General features: G+C 39.3%; 3 protein-coding genes across 3 annotated transcripts; 1 reads left to right on the forward strand and 2 right to left on the reverse strand.

Moving 5' to 3' along the window:
* Positions 1-400: 400 nt before the first annotated feature.
* slc30a8 (solute carrier family 30 member 8) lies at positions 401-10,213 on the reverse strand. Its single transcript, XM_005748665.1, has 9 exons — positions 10,094-10,213; positions 5,310-5,476; positions 4,798-4,944; positions 3,210-3,363; positions 2,930-3,096; positions 2,701-2,813; positions 1,845-1,950; positions 1,617-1,751; positions 401-1,127 (listed from the first exon to the last, which is right to left on the reverse strand). The coding sequence occupies exons 1-9, from the start codon at positions 10,165-10,167 to the stop codon at positions 982-984; spliced, it is 1,209 nt and encodes a 402-aa protein (XP_005748722.1). The 5' UTR covers positions 10,168-10,213; the 3' UTR covers positions 401-981.
* Positions 10,214-10,323: 110 nt separating this feature from the next.
* Positions 10,324-19,094, forward strand: LOC102197713 (protein FAM167A). The gene is made up of 3 exons (XM_005748666.1): positions 10,324-11,075; positions 14,115-14,803; positions 18,594-19,094. The coding sequence occupies exons 2-3, from the start codon at positions 14,606-14,608 to the stop codon at positions 18,879-18,881; spliced, it is 486 nt and encodes a 161-aa protein (XP_005748723.1). The 5' UTR covers positions 10,324-11,075; positions 14,115-14,605; the 3' UTR covers positions 18,882-19,094.
* Positions 19,095-20,485: 1,391 nt separating this feature from the next.
* Positions 20,486-21,563, reverse strand: aard (alanine and arginine rich domain containing protein). The gene is made up of 2 exons (XM_005748667.1): positions 21,113-21,563; positions 20,486-20,913 (listed from the first exon to the last, which is right to left on the reverse strand). Exons 1-2 carry the CDS (start codon positions 21,335-21,337, stop codon positions 20,791-20,793), a joined length of 348 nt encoding a protein of 115 aa, XP_005748724.1. The 5' UTR covers positions 21,338-21,563; the 3' UTR covers positions 20,486-20,790.

Raw genomic sequence — 21,563 nt, forward strand, 5'->3', positions numbered from 1 at the left:
TAGCATGTTTATTAATGCTTTATTTAATACAATAAATAATATGTCCATTAAAAATATAAAATGAATGATTTAGCTGGCACCAGCCAGCCACACGTCAGTTGTTATTAATGATTACCTTGTCCACGCCACTGAAGCTCAGGACACCTGCAGCTCACACTGCAGGACACAGGTGGATAGACGAAGGTCAAACTCACACAAGCCATTAATATCTGATTGTCTGCAGCATGCCAGAGGCCGGTGGTACAACGAAACAGCCCCCGAGGTTTACTGAAAACTGCAAATTGGCTCAAGGTCAAAAAGGTGGGGGTTAGTTATGGTGGAAATCAACCCCTCCCCCCCAAGATGCATTTCTTATTCCACTGACACAGACCAAAACTCAGAATACAGAGTATTTGAAAAACATGAATATTTTATTGAGTTTTTCCACCTTACTTATGCAAAGTTTGAAGAAGTGTTGACATCACGTATGAAACTACACTCAGGAGTCTGGTATAACAGTCAGTGTATAGAAAAACATACTATGATAGAATGTGCAAATGATGGTTTGTATCAGATGTCTGAGGTCAATAAAGTGAATAATTGCTTAATCACACAAAACCACAACACCCTGTATCACTGACACGAGACTTTTGAACTGCAGTTTTGCATAGACCCCTCAGTGATTTCAGTTTCACAATGAACACTTTTAAAAGCAGAAATTGATCATGAAAACTATACCTACGAATGGATAAAACTTCCCAAAGGAGGGGGGACATTAGTGTTTCCCGTAAAATCGTTTGCATTCAAAAGCCACCCTCATTGCTCTTTTAAACATTTCTTTAGGTCTGTCAATACAAAGGCACTCTAGACACAGTCGTGCAAGTTTGTCACTAAGCCCTCAAGGTCCCCAGCAGCAGCGCCGACTGCCATCGACACATGCGCCACAGCAGACAAATCTTGGCTTTGTTTCGCTGGGATCAGATGAAGATTTACGGCGGGTTCCTACTTCTTAGGGTCCTCACACAGTGTGCACCCAGGCTTCAGGTCGGCCTGCCTCTCCATCTGAATCGTAACGGAGTGGAATTTGTAGGAGGCAAAACAAGCCTGTGTCATTTCCCTGAGGACAGTCTGAGCATCCACTGACTCATCTGTGGAGGAGAGAGGAAAACAAAGGGATTGGTGATAAACCAAATGTTAGTCACCTTTTGTATTTATATTGCATCTATGAGCTTTATTTTTTGGTCAAGGATGACCAGGAAGAACAAAAGGCTGAGACATAGTAGCAACCTATCTAACTAAAATTTGCTTTTATTCCAGACTATGTTGTTCCAGTCTTGCACTTACTATTTTGAGTGCACAAGTACATTCATACCATCAAGTACAGCTATTTAAAGTCCTCTACAAGTACCCAGATGGTGTATCCATATTACTTAAAAAGCTGAGCGTGGAATAGTGCATATGTCTCACCCTAAGTGGTTGCCATCTTGGCAGAATAGTGCATGTCCTCTTATACCATCCATTGTCTTCCCCGTAGACTACATCATAGACGATGGATGTGATTACTAACGATATTATTAATCACATCCAGATTAATAAAGAACCCATCAAGTAGCATTCCCCCCCCAATTCTTTCTTACCTATGGCTACATGTGCCGATAACATAGCCTGGTTCACGGTGAGGGCCCAGATGTGAAGGTTGTGGACCGCTGTAACACCTTTCACCGCTAACAAGCCGTCTCGCACCTCACTGTATTTCACCCCCGACGGAGTACCTGAGGCATGGATAGAAAAGACAAATCAGACTCTGATTCCAATGAAAACATTAGCACTGCACTGCAGTGTTGATTTAGTAATTTCAGCCTCACCTTCCATCAGGACAAGAAGGATGTCTCTCAGGATGGTGAAGGTGGTACATAAGACCAGGATGGAGAACACAAACGTGCAGATGGGGTCAGCCATCTTATATTCTGGCTGAAAGAGAAGCACGGAGAAAATGAGTTATAGCAGAAATATTTAATTAAACAAATTCATTTATATTAGTGAATTCACTTCGGTTTACATAGCTCATTTAAAACCAGCAGGAGTTGACCCAAAGTGCTTTCCAATTGAGGCAGACAGTAACACCATTAATGGTGCTGTCAGTTTTCCAAGCTGAAAAACACCGTCTGCTATACAACTGCTATTTATGAAAAAGTTCTGTTTATTAGAGCTCAGTTTCTCAGTGTAAAAATCTGCACCAGTTACAGAGGAAAAAAGGTCCCAACTGCTTCTCATTAAAGAACACAGGACAGTGGCAATTAATTACATCTTATATAAGAGGAGGCCTTAATTTGGCAGTAATGACAGTCTGGGGAAAAGAACTACAACACACTGGGCTCACTGAGGACTCTGCAGAAAGGCACGAAATGACTGAACAGCACGTGAACAGTGAACATGGTACCATCTTTCCCGTTGGAAACAGCCCCGGCTTTGTGCTGCTCGACATTTCTCAGGGGGGAATGTGTTTTTAGTGCTGAGAATATTGAGCGTTGGAAGCTAAAAAATAATGCAGGAATTGTTACATCAAAGCCACTGTGCGCTGCACGCGACTAGCTACTGGGTGTATGAACATTTCGGACTAATAATTATCAAAATAACATCCACAACTTCAGTAGTAACTTTTAAATTGTTTTAAACTGTTGGGTCACACTGTGTGTGCAAACAGAAAGAGAGAGGCCTTACCTTGAAGAAGATGATGATGGCGCTGACGAGCACGCTGATGCTCTGGAGAAGATCTCCCAACACGTGCACAAAAGCTGCTCGCACACTTGCATTGGCCTGCTGAGCTCTCCGTCCTGGCAGAAGAAGAATAACAATAAAATCAATTACAGAAAGCATTTTTCTTCCATTTTAATATGAGGATAATGACCTATTATATTAAAATGGCATAAAAAAACGTTATTTTACTTACCGTGATCACCATGATTTTGCTCTACATCCGTACAGTCATCACTCGAGTGTGTGCTGTTTGAGATCTGATTCTTGTCTCCTCCTTTCTTGTGACTGTGACCATGCCCATGAAAGCTGAGCCCACCATGACTGTGGCCGTGGCCGGACTGATTAAGGGCGACTGCCATGCTGTTGAGAGAAGGACCATTCTTCAAGAGTTCAAGAAAAGTGCTGCCTTCCTTTCTGCAATGGCTTTAATTAAATCACAAACTCCAAAACGAACAAGCCTTCACTTTACTCACATGATATTGGCCACCACAGCACAACCGGAGGTAATGAGCATGATATCTCCCTCGATGGTGTAGTCATCACTGATGAGGCGCTCCACGGCCAGGTAAACCAACACTCCTGTTACCAGCCAGATGGTGAAAACAGACAGCAGCGCACCCAGGATCTCTGCATTAATAAGAAACAAGGAGAGAGACAGGATCTGCAGTCATGCACACTGCTGGAAACAACAAGAAACAGCAAATTGCTCAAATTTCAATATGCAGTTAGAGAAAATGACTTGATAAAAAATACACACAGCAAGACCTGATCTAGACTGGAAAATAGAAACAAATAAAATACAGATACTCTTTTCCCTCACGGGTCCCCGCTTTTTGTTGTAGCCAGTTTGTTTTTTCCCCAGAGGTAAAGATATTTGTGCCTCAAGTTATTCCACTTCTTTCTATATTCCCTCACCTCCATATTCCGATAGCTTCAGCAACCTCCCTCCAGGAATTTGGTGGCATTTGTGAGTTCTTGATTGAGGAACTGGTCCAGCTCCACTTTTAAGTATACTAGAGCAGCAGTCTCCAACCCCCGGGCCTCGGACCGTTACCGGTCCGTGAAACGTTTGGTACCGGGCCGCGAGAGTTGAGGCTCAGGTGTGAAATGTATGGTTTTCAGGGTTTTTAGCGTTATTTTGTTATCGTTTTTATCGTTAACTCGGTTTTCCTGGGTCTTTTCACATGTGTTATGAATAAATCTTTTTTTCAGTACCAGTACTGGTTTTATTTTGTTGTATTTATCCGCGACACCTTAAAGGCCGGTCTGTAAAAATATTGTCGGGCATAAACCGGTCCATGGCGCAAAAAAGGTTGGGGACCGCTGTACTAGAGCAGGTTTTAATACACTCCACTGACTCAGTTTTGCACTATATTGTTCATATATTTTTTCCACATTTTTATATTGTTATTTATTTTGGGTTTATGCTGCTAAACCATTTTTCATTGTTTCTGCAACAGTCACAATTAAAAGCATCTTTTGCAGCTTACATCGATGCTATGATTATTAGTCTTTATATTGAGATGATGATGGTTATTCTCTCCCTGATAAATTTAAAAACTGCAGAGAAAACGTAGCCGAAAATGTGCAGGAGGAATCAATGGTACTAAAGCTAAATCACAAGTTGCTACAGGCACAGCTTACCCAAAAGAATGTTTTGGGGGTAAGCTGTGTTCCTGAAACTGGTCAGGAACTGACGAATTTAAAAGAAACTGAACTTTTTGTGGCTTTTAATGATTTTATGTTTACGACATTACATAAACATAAAAACACAAAATGTAAAACAAACAATATAAAAAGGTATCAAAGTATAATCTATCAAGTTAAAAAAAATCTTTTAGTTTGAGACTATGATGTGATCTTTTATAAATATATCTGTGATGTGTGGATGCAGGATGTAACTCCTAGCATATGGCACTGAAAGCTCTGCTATTTTGCAGTGACATCCACTTATTTTGCATGCCATGTTAGTGAAAATTAAGTTGCAAAGGAATGAATAAAATAAAGAAAAGCTCAAATAAATTACATACTAACTGGAAGACGCATCCTGTAATGATGTACCTGCACGGTGCCAGCCGTAGCTGAGTTTGTGTGTAGCTGGTCTGGAGGAGAGCCAAAGGGATAACAGGCTGATGATGAAGCTGGTTAAGTCCACCAGCAGGTGGGCAGCGTCTGTCATCACCGCAAGGCTGCCTGCGAAATACCCACCTGCAGAAGGACAGAACCAGGACAGTTAGTGAAATGGATTAACTACTTGGTATATTAGTGCAGCAATGTCAGATTTACACTTGTAGGGATACAAAATGTATATATAATTCAAGAAAAATAAGTAAGGTGGCCACAAGTAGGTGTGAGAGAGCTGGCTGAGGACAGACAAGTGAGAGGAAAGAGAAGTACGAGGCGTGAAGGAAGACAGAGATGGTCAGAGGTCACAGAAAATAACAGAAATGGCAGCGTGTATTGTTGACTTACAAACAATACGCAAATATCAGCTGTCATCATGGGATACGCACCGAGAAAATGAGAACAAAAAAATCATCACAAAATAAAAGCAGAAAACGACCGTGACTCACCGAGGATTTCACCAATCATGAAAATCAGGCAGATGACAGAAACCAGGTAGAGCCTCTTCCTGGCAACTTTCCTCTCAGTCGCTCGATCCTCCTGAGCACGGCTGTTGTCATGGCAGTGCTTAATGTTACCCGTGCCATCTTTCTGTAAGATGTTGTGGTTTGGCACACTGGATACACAAAAACAGAGTGAATGCAATGAGTTGTGGACAAAATTTTTAACCCTTAACATTAACAAAAACTTCTAGAGGTAGATAAGTTACAATTAGGCAATAAAAATGTAAAATAGTTATAGTGGAAATGCCAACATTTCCCAAAACAATTAATTAGCACATCCTCATTTAGGTTTGACAGCATCTTCTGTAGATAATGGCAGATGGCTTGAATATGAATTGAGGCTGTGGTTTGGGGAAGGCCTCAGAGGGGACTGATGGCGGCTCCTGGGCCGAGCACATCCCCACGTTCTAATGAGTAGTAGATGGATAGAAAAAGAGAGGGTGGGGTATGAAAACAAGAAAGAACAGCTTATAGTGCAGCGGGATTCATATATAGATAAAGAACTGGAAAGGGAGTGTATGGAGGTGTGGTCCTGCTCCTGAAATGCAGATAAATTATCTCCAATTCTGAGGAAAAATGTGGATGTTTTGGAAAATTTTCAAGACTTTTAACTTTATGTGCTAATAGCAATGGCACATTGCTATTCTGCTTGTGTTTTAATTATGTCGTTGGCAGCCTTTTCGTTATTTTCTCTTGTTCAATGAAATAAATCTAGCCTGCTTTATGTTTGAATATTACAGTCAAGTTCAGAATCTGAGGTGGAAACGCAAAGTTTAATCACATTAACAGCAAATGCAAGATCTGCCTTTCGTGTAGCATCTGAGAGCTCTGAAATGTCGTTGAGTTTCCTCTAACTGTCAAATTTTTGCTCTTAGGTCCTATACTCTTTTTAGCACTTTGCCCTGATTGAAGCCGCTTGACAGCTATGTCACCATGTTCAGTCTCGTGATCCTCCAAGTCCTGCGATTCAGTGCTCTTACCCTAACGAAATTATTTTAGTTAAAACATCAACAACATGGTTATTTTTAGCACTAACGTACACACTTTCTGATGTATAATACAGTGAAAGATTTCTGTGTTCATTTCAGTAGCTTTATCTTGTATCCATTTCAAAAGTCATTTTTTCCTGTCAGATTTAGACAGCCATGGGTTTTAATACCTGACGGCTTTATCCAGTTCTATTAGCCTATCCACATATGCAGTTACCTCGATGAACAAATCGCATACATTTTAATCCTATTTTCCCGTTGACTGCATGCAGGTCAGTCAGGTACAGTCAGGACTAGATGTACCCTAAGTCTGATTTAAAAGAAGACATTCATACTTGTACAGTCAGGGAATCACTTAAAGGGATGCCTTTCACTAAAGAATAGCTATTAAAAGTGGTGAGAGTTCTGGTTGAACTGGGGAACAAAAACTTTGTTTCGAGAATGTTTGTCAGGCTTTTTTATGCCTAGAGTGTCTGACTGAGGGTAGGAGGTAGAACAAGTGCCACCCAAGGTGGATAAGTTTAATTATTTTCCTTGACTTCCTGAGACACTGAGAGCTGGAGATGTCCTTCAAGCAGAGCAGTGGGAAGTCACTTGATTCCTGGGCAGTGTTGACGACCATCTGCAAAGGTTTATTCTCCACTGATCAGTACCACACTGATGTAGTACACTTACAATGATGACTGAGGGGTAGAAGGCCACCAACAGCTTTTCCTCTATGTGACTGCTCTGCATAAACTATCAGGAAATGTATTCTCTATGTGGATTTTTTTTTGTTTCTTTTACCATTTCTGCTGTCTTGGCAGACCTCTAAGTGCCTCTGCAGTATGAGTTTTCAGGAACTTAAAGCCATAATCTGTTGCTTTAGTGGAGGGTTGGGCCTTACTTTTTATCATCTCTTTGGTTTTACTGGTGTTGAGTTTGAGGTTGTTTGCAGAGGACCACACAGACAGTTTCTGAACCTCATCTATATGTCAAGTTAAGTATCCAGCAACACAAGTGTCATCTACAAATTTAATAAGGGTGTTGGTGGGGTCCACTGGATTGCAGTCACGTTTGTACAAAACAAAAAGCAAAGCATAAAGGACAGGACTTAGCACACAGCCCTGACGAAAGCCAGCGTTAAGTATGAGGTTAGAGGAGCAGTGGGGGTGATTGTGTTAAAGAGACTTCCTGGGTGGTTCAGTGTGGTGAGGAGGGCTGTGGCTTTGGTATCCTGTGTACATTTGTTTGCTCAATAAGCAAACTGATGTGGATCAGAGTTAAGAGGGAGGCAGCCTTTGATGTGCAGTAATTCAAGTCTACGTTAACATTTCATGACTACTGATGTCATTGACTATGACAAACAGGTGGGAAAATCATGGCAAATTGGGACTGTTGTGGAAGGTCACACCAATAACCTATACAAAGATGACCATTTTCTCCTACACATGCTTGACATTCTAGCATTGGAACCATGTTTGGGATTTGGCAGGTGGAGAAACCCTAAGATTGGGTGAAGCAGCGCAATAGGAGGAAAAGAAAAACAAAAAACAAAAACACAAGCACAATAATTTCATTTGTGAACTGTGAACATCTTTGTGTACAGTCTGTGACCAGCTGACCTGTGCTGCTACATCAATGTTCACTGCTTTTTGTATATTTAGGACTGGAGATTAAGCAAATCTTTGACAAGCCGTATGGTAATGTACTAGTACATTTCTCGTATAAAAAGTAGAATTAGGTCAGAAAGCTGAGGACAGGAAAGTTGGGAAGTTGCAAAAAATGTAAATAAAAACAGAGTGTAGTGATTTAAAAATCTCATAATTCATAGTTTATTCATAGTATAACAGAAAACATTTCAAGTGATTTAACTGAGAAAGACTTTGAATGTCTCCTCATCTACAGTAAGTAGCATTTAAAAAAAATAAAAAATATCAGAGAATCTGGAGAAACCTCTGTGTGTAAGCGATAAGGCCGAAAATCTGTGAAAATGTATGATTTTTTTAGGCCCTCGAGCAGTATTGCTTCAAAAACAGGGCTTTAACGCGGAAATCACTGCATGGGCTCAGGAACACTTGTTGTGCAAAGAAGGAGCCATACAACAACATGATCCGGTAACAGTGTTGTTTTCTCTGGACCAAAGCTGATTAAAAATGGACTGAGGTTAAGTGAAACACTTTTTTGTGGTCAGACGAGTTGAAATTTGTAACCTGGAAAGGCACCATCAATGCTGAAAGGTATATACAGCTGTTAGAGGAACATGAGCTCCCATCTATGGAAGGCTTTTGATATTTTAGCAAAGAAATATTAAATTATACCCTGCAGCTTTTGGGGTTGTAATCAAAACCATCACCTTAAATATAATAATTCATCACGTATTATTAATCATTATATTACTATCAAGTTATTTCTGCTAACTGGCCATGAACAGTCAGCTCTGCATCAATCCAGCCACAGAGAATCAGTGATAACTTCACCAGTCTATGTTGTAATAGTAATTTTACAATGTATGTTGAAGGGATATTACTGCCCTCTGTTGGTGTGTTTGTGCATTACATGCAATAAAAGGTGTTGGTTAAAAACATCAGTCTAACCAGCGTAGCCGGTTAGACTGGTGCCTGGTAAATGGCCTATATTTGTATAGTGCCTGTATTTGTATAGCGCTTTTATGAATTCTCGAACCGGCAACCTTCCGATTACAAGGCGAACGATTACAAGGCGAACTCCCAACTCTTGAGCCACGATGGCTCGCAATGTGAATGCATCACAGGGATGAGAAGGAGAAAGCGCTTGGGAAGTCATTATTTTCTTATTAATGAGCAACCTACACACCAAGCTGCAGTCCACAAATAAATAACAAATTCGACAACAATGTGCATAAACTATCTTTACAGAGCTGTTATGTTACATTGTTATATGTCAGTGTGCGTTTTACCTGGATTAAATAAACGATATGTAAAAGTCACTTTACCAAAAGCTGCTTGCTCATTCTACTTCATAACGGTATTTCTTTCTGGCTCAGATCTGACTTGATGTCATCCATTATAGATCACCAAGTCCTTGGCAGCGGTTATATACCGCTAATCTTTTTTTTTTTTGCAAATACCGGTGCTCCAGGTTAACTAGTTAATCCGCATGACACACTGGCAGAGAAGACCACTCGATGAAAATGACCAATCTGTAAACAAATCTAACCAATTAGCATAAAAGCAGTTAATCTGGAACACCGGAAATCACTTTTTGGCACGACGATTGTTACACCTCATTGTAACCCCCCGACTAAAACTGACGTGGTCTTGTAACCTAATAAATAATAGGGCCAATAACAATATTAACATCAGAGGACACCAAACAAACAATCGCTGATTAACGAGTGTATAAAAGTGGGTCTATGCGCTGCTGCTGCACTCTGTGCACACTTCCCTATTAAGCAGAAGTAGAGCCGGCTAAATGAGCAGAGTCAGACACACATTTGCACACAGCTAATCTCATCAGACCCCCAGACCAGTCCAGTCCCGTGTGGAAAACCAGTAGGTCACAGAGGAACGTGAGCAGACACTCCCCCAAAGCACTTTGTAAAACTTTGAAACTACCCTTTTCTGTTTCTTTTGATTTAAAATACAATTTAACACCAAACCTTCAAGCACAATGAATATTTTTAAGCTTGTTTTTATTCATCTGTTTATTGTTGGAAACAGGGAATCACATGTTCCTCTACTCTAATCTGAAACACTATTAAGACAAACTTTAATCGTTTACCTTTCCGGTGTGCTGTATCTCTTCTTCTCTTCTGACACCAGGTGAAAATTCTCTGGATCCTTGCTTTTAAACATGACTGCTGTCTTCTCAGACAGTCGGAAAAATACTCAGACTAAAAACAAAAACGTATTTAAACAAACCTAAAAAAGAAGTAAAAACAATAATTATAATAATATAATATATAGATATATATATAATATAATAAATTAATGTTCAGTTATCTCACTTAAAATCTTTGTTTTCTTCTCTGATCTTGAGTTGTGCCTTCTTGAGACGTCTTTCAGCGGCCGCTGGATGTCTTCTCTAACGAATTGGGGTGCAAGGCGCAAAGACTTTGATGCAATCTTGTGACTAACGCTTTGCACCGTGTGCAAACGCAGAGCCGGCCGGCCCGAAGGACGGCGGGGGAGGTGATGGAACACATGGGGTCCAAAACAGACACACTTCTGTAATAAATGTAACATATTAAAGGGAAATAATTTGGGACGAAGCTCAATTTCCTAAAGCTAATGAATATTTTGTGTTTAAAACCCAAATTCAGCTTTGATTATTAATTCACTAATCGGGAGAGGATTTCACTGTTTCACACATCCCAAACTACCGCTCGAGTTCTTCGGGGTCCGCCCACCTCCTCTGATCAGCCGGCACTCACTGATTACATAATCAAACCACACGGGCCGTGCGCCCTTTCCTCTTGCGTTATCACTTAGCCATTATTTCCAAATTCAGCAAAACTCGTCTCCGATTAAAGCAGTCTTACTTAACACCCCGATTTTAACCCCCGAAAGATTCCCAAGCACCTGCACGTACAGTGGAATTAACTTATCAATGAGATACTTTATTTTTCACTTTGAATGGAAACAGCCACTCACACTGAGTCTTTATTGGCAGTGTGGAGCATATTGTTAGTTCAACCTGAACAGCTTTGCACTGAGTTGCAGAAACAGGAAAAAAAGGAAGAAATATTCGCGTGGAGCTGCAGGTAAAGAAAAGAAAAACGACACTAATTTTCAATCTGTGGGTGGATTAAACAGCAGCTATGTCGGTGATGTTTTTTATTTTGTTTATTCTTTATTTGGATCGGTAATGAGCCAATAACAGCCCCGGGGGAGTTTCAAGATAGTGGATGGGTAGCAAGTCTTTCTAAAAAAAACTTAGTCTCGCTTTTGTTTTGGCGACTGATTTAAAAAAAAAATACCAGAAGATGGCGACAAGGATCCACTTAAACAGACCTACGTGTCAGTCACTTCTATATACTTCATTAATTTAGATCTATGTTTCTATTTTTAAAGTGTGTCTTCATTCGCTTTAGTTATCAAAATGATGTTAAAAGAAAAACTCGGACTCGGATGAAATGTTTGAAAGAATAACTGGCATTAAAAGCGTTAGCCCTGCTGAGTAAATGCTGATACGTTACCAGTTGGCAGTAACAGTGTTTTTAATCTGATCGATCATAGAGATTGATTTTTTTTTTATGATTTTGAATAGCTGATCTGCTGGGATAAGAAGGTGATAATAGATGAAGAGAAAGGTGGTAAAGAGAGTGGAGGAGGCGAGGTCAGGGGAAGGAAATGAAAGAAGATGGAGAAGTTGGCTTCCCTTTGAGGAGGTGGTGGGATGAGTACAGATTGGAGCAATCACAGGGCAAACATTAGTATTTTTTTTCTTTCTTTTGATTGAATTAAACCTTTAATTCATAATTAAGCTTCCTACAAGGTGGTGATCAATCGCAATGATAATTTATTTATACAGTACATTCCTTTAAGATAAACCAGTGTAGGTCTGCGAAGTGTTAAGGCAATAAAAACACAAACAAAACAAACTTTATGAAAACATAAAATAGAAGTTAACACACACACATATATAAAGTTTTGAACAGTAAGCCTGTGAGAAAGGTTTTGAGTTTGTTCCAGCTGACCTCAGATCAGCGTTCGGCTTGTTCCAAAGAGCAGGACCACAAAAACTGAAAGCAACCTCAGCACACTTTCTAGGGACAGTTAAAGGATCTGCACCTGATGACCTGAGAGGTCTAATTTGGTTATTGACCCTGAGCAATTCAGAGATCCACTGGGAGGCCAAACTATTAAGAGCTTTATGAACTAACAGAAGGATTTTAAAGGTTAGCCTGTGTTGAGCTGGGGGCCAGTAGAGAGAGACTTGGATACTGGGGTAATATGTTCACATTTCCATGCACTACTAGCTTCTACTGCATTGAGTTGAAGTCATTTTAATGATGATTTGGATAATCCTGCATGGATTAATCCATTTACTGCATCAATTTCATAGTCACTTTATTATAAAAACTTGTTGACTTTTTATATACTTTTTAAGTCGTAGACGTCAGTTTTGGTAATCGTATTGATGTGTTTATCAAACTGAGGTGACCGTCCAAAATAATGCCAAGGCTCTTGATTTATTTGCTGTGTGTTTCAGAGAAGGGCATGATAAATATGAACAAATTCTCTGTCTCTGACTTTTTGAGTCAAGAATAAATATTTTTATTGTTTCTGTTCAGTTACAAGAAGCTTCTACATATCCAACAGTTCATTTCCTCAGTGCAACTTACTAGTTTGTGAACAGGAGATAGATAATATGAGGAAAATGATAGGTACAACCGAATGTCATCTGCAAAAGAATGAGATATTATAGCTATGATATGATTCTTTATGAAAGTACCAAATGGGAGCATGTAAAGGTTGAACAATAATGGTCCAAGGACAGACCCCTGAGGAACCCCTGATTGATTTTTTTGTTTTTAAGCGGACCTAAAACTACTACCTGAAGCATAAAAACTCTACCAGAAAATCCCATGGGAGAATGTGCAGCCATTTGTTCCCCAAAGATCAAGCACACTTGGGCTATGCAGCAGGATTTTCCACAAGACATCACATCAGTGCTTAAAAGCAATGGAGGGTTTGAAGGGTTTGGAGTGGTCTAGTCAAAGTCTGGATTTACATTTGATTGAGATGGGGTTTTTCACAACCGTAAACAGACCATTAATGCTGAAAAACCCTCCCAATATGGCTGAAGTGAAACAAATATGTAAAAAAAAAGGGTGGGACAAAATTTCTCCACAGCAATGACTAACTCAGCAAGTGCTTGATTGTAGTTCTTGCTGCCAAGAGTGACACAACCCGCATTAGGTTCAGGGTGCAATTGCTTTTTCACACACACCCAGGTAGATTCTCAAACCCCTTTTCCCTTGATAAATGAATCATAATTTAAAAACTGCATTTTGTGTTTCCTCAGATTTATCTAAAAGTTGTTTTACAATCTGAAACATTTAACTCTGACAAATATGGCAAAAAACAAAAAAAACAAAGGAGGTCTGAAGGGGTGGGGCAATACTTTTTAACAGCACTTCAATGTGCAAGAATACAGCAACATGATTGGTTCACACCATCTCTGCTGTTAGAAATGATTGTCCCATAGATTTCTTGTGCCATGTTTTTTTGTCCAGGGATACCAAAACCATGACGCTTACCCCAGATTTAAATCGATCTTACATTCAACCGCCGACAGGCTGAGACAAAGTGCCTTTTGCAGAAATATAATTGAGAGTTTCACCCAATGCAGTGTGTGACGTTAAAACACTTACATCAGCTCTTTTCATTCCTTTTGAAAGCAGCAGTGGGAACATGACACACTTGCACAATGAGACTTGAAGACTTTTTTAGCTCCTTTTGAGAGGGGTGACGTTTGCTTTCTTAAACAAGTCTAAAAGTGGAGTCAGTTTAACTCTAAAAATAGTGTGTTGGGGCTATTTTGGTCGATGCAGGCTCCGTACAGCCGGCCTGTGTTTGGTTTACCAAAGCGTGTGAATAGATGAGGAGTGGGTTGCCAGGGGCTACAGAGTGAAGGGAAAATGGCATGAGAAGGGTTAGTTACACATGGCTGTTCACACTGTTCTTTAGATCCTGACCCTGACGTAGGCCACTCAGGGCAGTGAGTTCTACGTACACCATAGGACTTAATGTTTATGTCTCTGTCAGCATCATCACCTTCCATCATCTTTTAACAGACCAAAACTCACTGAAGCTGTGTGAGTTTACACAACAGGACCCTTGTGTCATCTTCAAGACAACCACCGGCCTAATTCCCTCATCTCCTTCCTAATGATCTCTGTGTTTGTGTGTCTGATTTAAAAAAAACAAAAAAAACAAAACAAAAAACCAAACAGCTCCACATCAGGCATCCGGACAATTCACTGACGTCATACCAGCTCGGTGGCATTCGCCAGACCAGTGCTACCAGTTCACTCTGCCAAGCAGTTGGGGGCTAATGTTTGCGAAACAGACGGCAAGAAAAAGGAGGAGAGCAGAGGGAGGGAGGAAGGAGCATGTTTGAAAGATGAGAACGGGAGAGAGAGAGAGCTCCTCTTAAGTCCTCCGAGCTGGCAGGGCTCATAACAGAAGACGAGGCTGTTTGCAGCTGCATTACGGCCGAAAACAGGCAAGACGCAGCAGAGGGTGTAGAAGAGACTCCGGTTAGAAGAACTATCACTGACCTAACATGATGGAGGTGGTCCTAACAAGACTGCGGGACTTCTCCTGCAAGACCTCCACCTTTGATGACTGCAAGGGAGCACAAGAGAGCACAAGCAGGGACCCTGAGGCCAGAACCAACCATGTCAAGGAAGGGTGCACATCTGGTGGAGAAGCAAGCAAACTGGACATAGAGAGTGCACTGGCCTGGCTGCGAAGGGAACTGGTAAGACTGGGACTCTGATCGAGCCTGTAAGGGAAACGGTGTATCCCTAATAAATTTTGTCTTGCTATACGTATATAACACCTGCAGATTCCTGTTTCCTGTTACAACTATATTAAAGCCCTCTTTAGTTTTATTGTGGCAGCTCATGTTAGAGTTGTACAAAACTATGCGTTCTGGGAATAGGGGGTGTTTATTTACACAATAAAGATTTAAAAAATATTATTTGTCTGTACTAAAAGCTGCATGCAAAAAAATATAATCTTGTGCATGTAAAATGAAATTTAAAACACTTTCAGAACTTTGGGTCAGTGCGATTCAAAGTTCTGTGTAAGTCAGAGTCAATCATTGTTGATGAAGAAATAACTATTTCGTATATAATTTCCTTAAATCTAGTAAAATGTTGCAGTACAATAGTACAATGTTGTTGTAGTAAATGTTCTAGTTAAACAAATTGATTTTGTTGGACTTGCTTAATCTGCTGACCAAATTCATGAATTTATTTAGCAGTTTTAGCCAAATGATGGAATATGACAAACATTACTGAGTTAGTTCACTAAGATTAGAAATCTTGTCCCATAGTTTTGCATTTTTCTTTTTCAGACAGTAAGAGTGGCCACTGTTCAGCAAATATTTCATAGATAGGGCCACATTGGCTATATTGCTTCAGGAAACAGTCTAAATACTTCCTTCACCACTGATGTGTGTTATTTTCTGATCTGCACAGGTAAGAGTAGACTTTGAAATTTCGGGGTTAAAATGACCCTTTTATTTCCAAAGTGAATTGTGAAATGAGTTGAATTCAACAGATAAACAAAGCATGAATTATTGTTTTGAAAGCATTTTATTTTTCTATTCAACCAAATTCAAACTGAGGTGAATATAAAATATCAATTTTGCTCATTTACTAAACAGCAACAAAATCTATGACCTGTAAATTCTTCTGCGTGGCCCTTTTGTGACGTCTGTGGGAAGTCTAAAAACATTTTTATTGTCTGTTGTGATAAAGATCAAGTCATTTGTCCCACCATCAGAACGACTTCTATGGTCAGCCCTGATGTTTTTGTGTGTGAGGCCCAAGTTATTGCCTTCTTTGTTCCTCCGGCTCCATGTAAGTCATGTTCTTACAACGTCACACCCTTTTAAACCACCGTCACCATGCAAAGAGGCTGTGTGTGCATGTGCTTGTGTGTCTGCGAGTGCAAGGCTCATTGTCACGGCTTGATTTATCGCTTGGCATTTATTGCGACTGCTCGTCATGGTAACCGAGTGTCCTGAGCACACAGGGAAGAAAACAGTCTGAGCGGGAGCCGGACAGAAGAGCAACAAGGAGAAACAGAGACATCCTGGAAACAGGCCTCAGAGGAGCAGCAGTGAATGAGATCCTTAAATTGTCTGTTTCACCTTCCTTCAGATAGTTTAAAGGAGGTGCTCAGGCTAAAACCTTTAACCTTTAAATTCCAGAAATAATCCACAAGTCTATTTATTAGATGATGTCAAACTTTTGACTCACATTGCATTTTTTTTTTATGAGCAGGACGAGCTTTGCATGTAAAAATACAAAATTACAGTCTCCGTTTTTTTGTCGCACTTTGGCCTCCTTAAATAAAATAAATTCAGATTTTCAGAGTTTTCTGTTTATTTATACATATGGTAACACTTCATAATACAGTCAATGACAAAGTATGTAATTCTCCTGTTATCAAATAGAATTTTATGTGTTTTATTTAAAATGACAATGTAATTATATTTACCTGCAAATACTTAAAGATAACCAACACAATAAAGGGGAAACAAATCAGGTTTTTACAGGAAATGCAGAAAAAGCTATAATGTAAATAAATTACACATTAATTATAAATAAATAAAAGTAGTGAATAAATCATTTTAAGTGGTGTAGAATTTATGGTAATTTTACAGAAAAGCAAACAATTTCCCCGTCTCACATTGTAAATATACTTTATACACCATGGCCAGGCCATATTATGGAGTGGATTCATCTTGCCTGTTTACTTTTTTTTGTTTTGTTTTGTTTTGTTTTGTTCCATTACTCAACTGTCCTTTTATCAATTTAGAAAAAATAAGTACCATCAAAAATTGCAGGCCTATGTGACCTTATCGTGATGGGGTCAAGTCAACTTAATGTTCTTTTCTTTTACAATCACTATTCAAAGAAGACTTTTAAAAGGACCTCCTTTCCTTTAAAATACCTGGAAGCCAAGGTCAAGCCACTCCATAGTGCAATCCGCGGCCATGAAAAGTACAGTGTACTTAATCATTTGTGTTTCCTTTCTTGTAAAATACATGAAGTTATGCAATACTTGAAATTACTTGTGCATTACTTAAAATGACTTATAGAGTACTTGAATTTGTTTACAGTACAATTATTGTAAAACCTGGCTTTTTACCCTCTTTTTAGTGTACTTACCTTTAAGTATTGTAGGCAAATATAATCACATTGCAATTTTGAATAGAGCACATCTGTAGATGTGATTATTTAATGCATACAACAATCCAAAGATCTTTATTCACTCTGGAAAAATTTTTGCTTCTTCTCATCTTAAGGTTGATTTGTGGCTTTTCTAGAGCTTTTGATCAAAATGCATTAGGGGGAGAAAACAACTAAACTAAAGTCGAACTAATAAATCTATTGTTTTCTATGTTATTTACTTCATTAGTTTCTAAACTTAACATCTTATTTAAATCACCTAAGGAGATTTTTTTTATCCGTCTCATCATTTTATAACGATTTATTGAGTCAATGGGTTTAACTCATTCACTGCCAATGGCTGGCAGTGAATGAGTTAAACCCATTGACTCATTCACTGCAATTGACGGCTATAGACGTCAATGGCAGTGAATGAGTTAACTTTCTTTTAGCCTCATTCAAAGTAATCTTTATCATAACCTTATATTTAAAGACATTTGAATTTACAATATGATCATTTCCCCCAACCCATAGCTGTTCCACTTTTTGTGTTCATGAGATGAATTTAATGACACAGATGCCTCTATGGTATTATTCTCCCACACTTAAACGAAGATAATTAAGGATAGAAAAAAGAAGGAAAATGAAACAGACACACCAAAGACAGAAGATGCATTAAGTATCGCTTATAATTCATAAGCAAAATGTGATAAAATATCACCAAAAAGTCCCAAAGCTTTGTGCTGAGGATGAGGTGGTTTTTTTCTGTGGTTAGCATACTCCCTGGAAAAAAAACCCCATCTACAGACAGAAGCTGATTTGAGAAGCCTCTACATTATTTGAAAAGGACTAGTGTTTGTCATAATGAGGTGAAGCCCAAGATGGCTCGATCTCAAAGAAGAAAAAAAGAAAATCACGGTTTTCTCTTAATTAAGTGTTGACAAAGGAAATACAACCAGAATCTTTTATGCACCGCCTCAGCCTCAGTTTGAGCCTGGTGCTGTAATTAACCGAGAAAAGAAATGCAGATCGGCCCGCATTCCTGAGTGCTTTGCACAGACTTGGACACTCGATGGAATTCTGAATATCTTATTTTACAATGCCAGTAGTTGGACAGCCTCTCATAAAAAAAGGAAAAGAAAGGGAATGACAGAAAGATCCATTTGCATTTGAAAGAGGGCAACACTCAAATGAAATGGCTTACGGTTTCAAAGCGAGCACAACCTGCTCAGCTTCATCGAGATGGAAAGAAACTCTCTGAAGTTCGCTTCACAATTCTTTCATTCACAGTTTGGTATTTGGTCCTATTTGTCTGTTTGCTCTGTGCTTCTGTGAAATCTAAACAGATGTGTCCTCCGTGTGTAGATGGAGATGCGTTCTCAGGATCAAGCCCTGATTCGACAGCTGATGGAGCTTCACTCAGGCATCCAGGAGCTCAAGCAGGAGCTGTATGAGGAGGAGCAAGAGGAGGAGACGTATGAGGAAGAAGAGGAGGGGAGCTACTGGGACTCTGAGAGTGAACAAGGAAGCGGCAGTCTCTACTCCAGCTCAGTGGAGGGGGGCTTTTCCATTTCCTGCCTAAAGATGCCTCAGCAGCTTTATTCGGGCACTTTATCGAGGAGGATGTTCTGCAGGAGAAGCTCTGTGCCTTAAAAAGTCAGACAAATTTTTCAAAAATGTGCCTTTTAAGGCAGTTAACATAGACAAGGTGGAGTACGGTGACCCCATTTTCCACCGCTTCACTTAAGAAAAAACAAAGCTTAAAGTCATTTTAACTTACGGCTGCATACAAACTAGCCAACAATGTCATGGCTTATACTTTATTTTTATTTTCATAACACGAATATGACATTGTAAATGAAAAAAGGCACCTTAGACAAAAACAAATGTTTTTTTGGTTTTTTTTTTGCAAAACAGGCTAATTAGTAGTTGTGGGGCACAACAGCCATGTTGTTTTTTTGTTTACTTGTTTGTTTTTAGTGTCAAAACGTTGAGTATATCCATAAAAATACATGCTGGTGAGTTATAACACAAGTCATCCACCTTCCAGCTCGATTAATATTCATAATAAACACGTGTTTGTTTGATTTTTCTGTACCAAGACGTAAGCTGGGAGTTTTTACATTGGAGTCTAACAGGATGAACTACTTTTGGAGTCACCCTCAAGTGGCCATTAGAGGTACTGCTGTTTTTGACAGTTCTGTTTTGCCTATATTTTTCAGCCATGAATAAATTATCATTTTATTTGCATATTACTTTTCAAAATAAACGTCACAAAGTGCTTGACAACAAAAAGGATAGAACATCAAAACAAAAACAAAACAAAAGACAGCAAATGGAGTTTAAAAAGATGAGTTTTTAGCTGTATTTTAAGTCCGCAAATATCAGAGTCTGGAGTACACTGTCTCCTTTAATTCTCAGCCTTTTATGATGCACAGCCAGCAGGTACTGATCACATGACCCCAGGCACCTGTTGGGTTGTATGCATGTAAAAGTTTACTGGTATACTCTGGTGAGTGTCCATGCAGAGCTCTAAAAGTTAAAACAAGAATCTTAAAGTGGAGTGTGAAGTTGATGGAACTAAATTAACAGTGTGACATGTGAGAAAAGAGTACACCCAGGTTTACTGAAGTCATAGTTATGTGAGTGGTTTTCCTACAGTTTACTACAGATTAAATAAAAAAATATTTTTTTAAAGAGTATGATGTAGCAGGAAAAGTAGGATTCATGATTCATGCTGTCTGGAGTATTTTATTAGCCAAACTAACCCATCAATGGCTGTAGCATCATACAGTATATACATTTCCAGTATGTATATATTGTTACTTTATATTTTAGTATCTGTATTAAACAATGACCTAAAGGCAGTCTTTTGAAGCACTGTGTTAAGCGTTTTCTCTGTCTAGACAAATATTAACATGTACTGTACAAACATGTGAACATGTCAGTAACTGAAAGCCTGAAAAGTCACTGATATTTATTCTGTCTGACCAGAAATGTAATTCAGTAGGTCAGCCTGGAGGTTGTTTTTTTTATATCTCCATGTGTTCATTGTAACTGCAGATAACTATTCTGATTTGACATATGAGTTTTTAAAATGCTCTTACATGTAGATAAAGATGGTCTTTTTTGTTCTTGTTTGGGAGTGACACTTGAATGTATTTATTAACCATTCCTGAATTTTATAGCACTTTTTAAAACAGGTACTGCAGTGGTTACAGTATGCCAGCTAAATAAAGACGCAAAGACGGTGACATTGTACATTTTACTTCTCTTACATTCACACATTTATGTCTTTTTTTTCTTTCCACTTTGTTTATCACAACTTTGTGTAAGTGCAAATTTTCTTCAAAAAAAGAAAAGAGCAGGATCAAAGACAATTCAACATATTGCAACCTTCTTTTTTTTCACTAAAGGTATTTTACATGCAACTGCTAACTAACTTCCTTTACAGTGATACAACTTATTATCATAAGCAAGTGCATTTGAATCTTTGCATCACAGTCCTTACTTTCTCCACTATTCATTCCAGTAAAAAAAAAAAGACTTTTGCTGGAGCCAGTTACTGGTGGTTACCCCCTTCTACCTCCACACATCCAAAACTCTCCCTCCTTAGTCTCTGGATCTCTGTGTTGAGCCCCAGCAGTGTCTGAGCCAGCTGGAGGTCCTGGGAGCGCATTTCCAACTGCATGACAACAATGAAAGAAAATAATTAGCATAACCAAGCTACACATAAAATTACTAGTCCTTTCCTTTGATTTTTCATATGCATGAATGAACTTGGTTAAAAATAATAGATGAATAAAATACCCATGACTGTTGAAGCCACCTGTTGAAGGCTAAAGATAAATAGCAAACAAAGTCAGATTTTTAAGATGACCTACCAGTTCAGACCTCAGCCAGGTTATCGCTCCATCTATCTGTGCCCGCCGCAGCTCTTCGTTTGCTTGATAACTCCTGCCCACGCTGACCGGTCTGACTGTGGAACCAGAGTCCTGGAGATCTGCTCGGGACTCTCCTGTCACTCTGAAGGCATCAATTAATTTGTTCTTTATGTTCTCCAGAACCATAGTTGACAAAGTGTCCTCACTGTGACTGTCTCGATCCATGCTCGGAGGATACAGATGTGCTGGCTGCTATGATAATGTTCCTCCCAGCGCTTTCTTTGACTGACTGATAAACACTTTGTCATAAAGCTTTCGGAAATGCTGCCTGCCTCGTTGTCTTCTTTACACAACACTGCCCCCCTTTTACAGATCCTCACCAAACTGGTCTTCCTCCTTTCCTTCTGTGGACAGGGCTCTACTCCACAGGTTTGTGTGTGCCTCCTCAGCA

The sequence above is a fragment of the Pundamilia nyererei genome, unplaced genomic scaffold (assembly GCF_000239375.1).
Source record: "Pundamilia nyererei isolate P.nyererei 1_Seehausen unplaced genomic scaffold, PunNye1.0 scaffold00226, whole genome shotgun sequence".
NCBI lineage: Eukaryota > Metazoa > Chordata > Actinopteri > Cichliformes > Cichlidae > Pundamilia > Pundamilia nyererei.

Excerpts from the sequence above, each read along its gene's own strand:
- LOC102197713 (XM_005748666.1), top strand. The coding sequence starts at position 14,606 with ATGATGGAGGTGGTCCTAACAAGACTGCGGGACTTCTCCTGCAAGACC. Across the intron at positions 14,804-18,593 it reads CCTGGCTGCGAAGGGAACTG|ATGGAGATGCGTTCTCAGGA; the intron begins GTAAGACTGGGA and ends CTCCGTGTGTAG.
- slc30a8 (XM_005748665.1), bottom strand. The coding sequence starts at position 10,167 with ATGTTTAAAAGCAAGGATCCAGAGAATTTTCACCTGGTGTCAGAAGAG. Across the intron at positions 3,364-4,797 it reads CTACGGCTGGCACCGTGCAG|AGATCCTGGGTGCGCTGCTG; the intron begins GTACATCATTAC and ends TTATTAATGCAG. Across the intron at positions 1,951-2,700 it reads CCATCATCATCTTCTTCAAG|CCAGAATATAAGATGGCTGA; the intron begins GTAAGGCCTCTC and ends CTTCTCTTTCAG.
- aard (XM_005748667.1), bottom strand. The coding sequence starts at position 21,337 with ATGGATCGAGACAGTCACAGTGAGGACACTTTGTCAACTATGGTTCTG. Across the intron at positions 20,914-21,112 it reads CCTGGCTGAGGTCTGAACTG|TTGGAAATGCGCTCCCAGGA; the intron begins GTAGGTCATCTT and ends GTTGTCATGCAG.